This window comes from Aplysia californica, unplaced genomic scaffold (genome assembly GCF_000002075.1).
Source record: "Aplysia californica isolate F4 #8 unplaced genomic scaffold, AplCal3.0 scaffold00229, whole genome shotgun sequence".
Lineage (NCBI taxonomy): Eukaryota > Metazoa > Mollusca > Gastropoda > Aplysiida > Aplysiidae > Aplysia > Aplysia californica.
The window spans coordinates 719,926-722,945 of record NW_004797499.1 but is presented as its reverse complement, the minus strand read 5'-3'; the positions used below and the strand labels follow the sequence as shown (position 1 = coordinate 722,945).

General features: G+C 38.0%; 1 protein-coding gene across 1 annotated transcript in view; it reads left to right on the top strand.

The window, feature by feature from the left end:
* LOC106011966 (transmembrane channel-like protein 3) overlaps window positions 1-3,020 on the top strand; it is a gene marked incomplete in the record, with an annotated part of 27,326 nt that overhangs the window by 15,730 nt on the left and 8,576 nt on the right. The window contains 1 exon segment of the mRNA XM_035970164.1: window positions 2,537-2,684. Within this exon segment, the coding sequence (XP_035826057.1) occupies window positions 2,537-2,684 (148 nt within the window).

The following is a 3,020-nucleotide window of genomic DNA, read 5'->3' as shown; positions in this document are numbered from 1 at the left end:
ATTATTGTTATTATTGTTATTATTATTATTATTATTACTATAATCATCATCAGAATCATCATCTTCATTATTATTATAACAGTATGAAAAGAAAGACAAAATCAATGCTTTATAGATTTAGTAACTGGTAAATGGTCGAAAAATTTGTCTACTAAAGTTCAAACTTTCGCCTCGATCGAGTATCGTCAGAAAAAAAATTATGATGATATCATTAATATTATTATGACTGTTGTTATTACTGGGCGCGGCGTCAAAATAAAGAGCCCCAAACTTACCGCAAAGTAGAACTACTTTAAGAATTGTCTCACCATCAATGTATAGTGCGCTGTTGGACAGGTAATGGAAATTGGAAGCTCGATTACACAACTCACACCACCTGCATTTTTTTTTTATTTTTTTTTTTTACAAAACCAAACATGTTGTAAAAATGTATTGTTCACTGTTTAATTCCCGCAAAAGTCTGGCCCACCTGATTGACCCATTACAGGACACATTTGTTCTGCAGAAGTCAAATATTATGAAGATAGCTGTTGAAGTGTATGCCTCCTTAGCCCAATATCTATTTATGTATTTTAGATTTCAGTTTCTTAATCTGTGAGTGCAGGCTGCATGGGCTCAAAAAATATTCATTTTTCGAAGTTCAAATTCTGAATGTTGAAACAAAGCAAGACAAAATACGCAGTGTTGGTGCAATTTGTTAAAAGAATGAAAAAATTGGTTATTTCCTTTCTCCTGAAAATTTTGCTTCATTGACTCAGTGAGTTCTGACAGCTTGCTGGCGATAATTATGAGGACAGTTGTTGCTCCTGTAAACACAGAAAGGAAACCTTGACAACAATTGCGGTCGCCTTGACATAGTAATATGATGAAGGGTTCCATAACAAAAACACACAACTCGAAAAATATGGCCATTTTCTGAAAAGCTTGTCCACTCAATAATCTTATGATAAGAATTGTCGTGAGAATGTTTTTTCTTCTCATAATGTACTATTATTCTCGATATTTACAATGATAACGTTGCATTTTTTTCATAGGTGTTTTTGCGCCTACATCGACACACTTTAGATAATCTAAGAAGCGGTCTTCATATCATATTTGTCAATAACAACAATAGCGTTTGCCTTGACAGAATAAGAAGGGTACCATTACAAAAATACACCATTTGCCAAATATGGGCATTTTCAAACAAACCACGTCAACTTCATAATCTTATGATAAGAATTGGGATGAGAATATTTCTATTTCTCAAGATGCTCTATATTCTATGATATTTGGTATGACAACGTTGCCTTTTTTTTCAAAGTAGGTATTTTTACATCCCCATCGATACTATATTATAGGTCATTTAAGAAGGGGGCTTCCGACCCTGTCTGTCATGTTCAACACAGGCTGAAGAAAGGGAATCAACATCCTAGAAGAAAGATCGAGATAGGCCTATTTGATTAAAATCCTCACAACTCGAGAATCGACATGGGGTCTCCTGTGTGTGACATCCTAACCACTACACCACAGACGCCAGAGATGACATTGCGATTCGTTTACACTTTTGTTTTCAATGAATAAGTTAGATCCATTCTACTCAGTTTGTAGTAAATGGATATACCGTAACTTATTTTGCCATGTATCCCTTCAGAAACTGAAAATCGAATAAGTGTCAGCCCCGTTGTAACGAAAATAATCCGAGCGGAGATCTCTTAGGAAAGCAAATTAGAATCATCCTTTTGACAATCAATGTAAGCCACATCGACCAAATTGAGACAGTTTGAGCAGGAATGCGGTGTCCTGTTGTTGACATATTCAGACCAGTCGATCTCTTCGTCTGCCGTACATGCCATGTCTTTCTCTTATACCCAGTGCACACTCCCAATCGGATTCAGTTGAACTCAGTCGGTACCAGCCGAATGTTCCTACATGTGGAAGCGCGGGGGGGGGGGGGGGGGGATTTATTGAGCAAGGTACCGTTTTGGCACAATACTATGCCATTCGACTTTCGACCTTGAAAACCAATACACGCGCATGATTTTGAAGGTCACCGTGGAATTAAGTCGATATCGCTCATGTTGATCCAAAACGATGGCATTTGCCACCACGATGAAAGAAAATGTGACTTGATTTGTTTTAGTTTTGGTAAGTGTTTTACGGCGTTCACAGCCTCGTAAGGTCATTATATGAGCGCGTGGGGCACATTAAGCATTTTCAGTTTGGTAGGAATTAATTTTGAATTTTGCCCGGGTGGCGACCGAAGCCTGCTCTTATCGATTTTAAGACCACCAGGGTATCTTTAACGTGGACAACTTGCACACGGGACCTCCAGGATCTTTGCGCCGTTATCCGAAAAGACTAGACGTTAGATCTTGCCTTATTTATTTATTTATTTATTTATTTATTTATTTATTTATTTATTTATTTATTTATTTATTTATTTATTTATTTATTTATTTATGTTTATTTATTTATTCATTCCTTTATTTATTATTTATTTATCCATTCATTCATGTATTTATTTATTCCGTTTTCTGGGCCTGTGGCTGATCAGGATGGCCAACAACTCCCGTCAGAGTCGCCTCTCCAACAAGGACGAGCAGTTCACCTTCTCCTGGAAGTTGCTCACGGAGTGGGACTTCATGATCGCCAACCAGGAGACCGCCACCACCAAACACGCCTCCATCACCACCACCTTCAAGGTGGGCCTTTTTTCCTCAGACTTTTTGTTTATTTTAGTATGTAAGATTTTTTAAAATCAAAGACGACCATCCATTGTCAAGAGAAAAGTGATTGTCTTAAACAGTGGATGTCTTGGACAGTAACATATTATGGATATTTTTTTTATAAAAAGGGAAGCGAGTGGGAGTGGTCGTTTGTATACATGACTGCCTTGGGCGGGCAGGCAGCCGTCAGAGCAGGTTCAAGTGCACTTTGAGTGGCGGGGATAGAAGGAGAGTGAGTGAGAATGTTTGTGTGTGTGCGTGTGTGTGCCCAAGCGACAGAGGGAGGAAAAGAAAAGCAGGACCAGTGGTGAT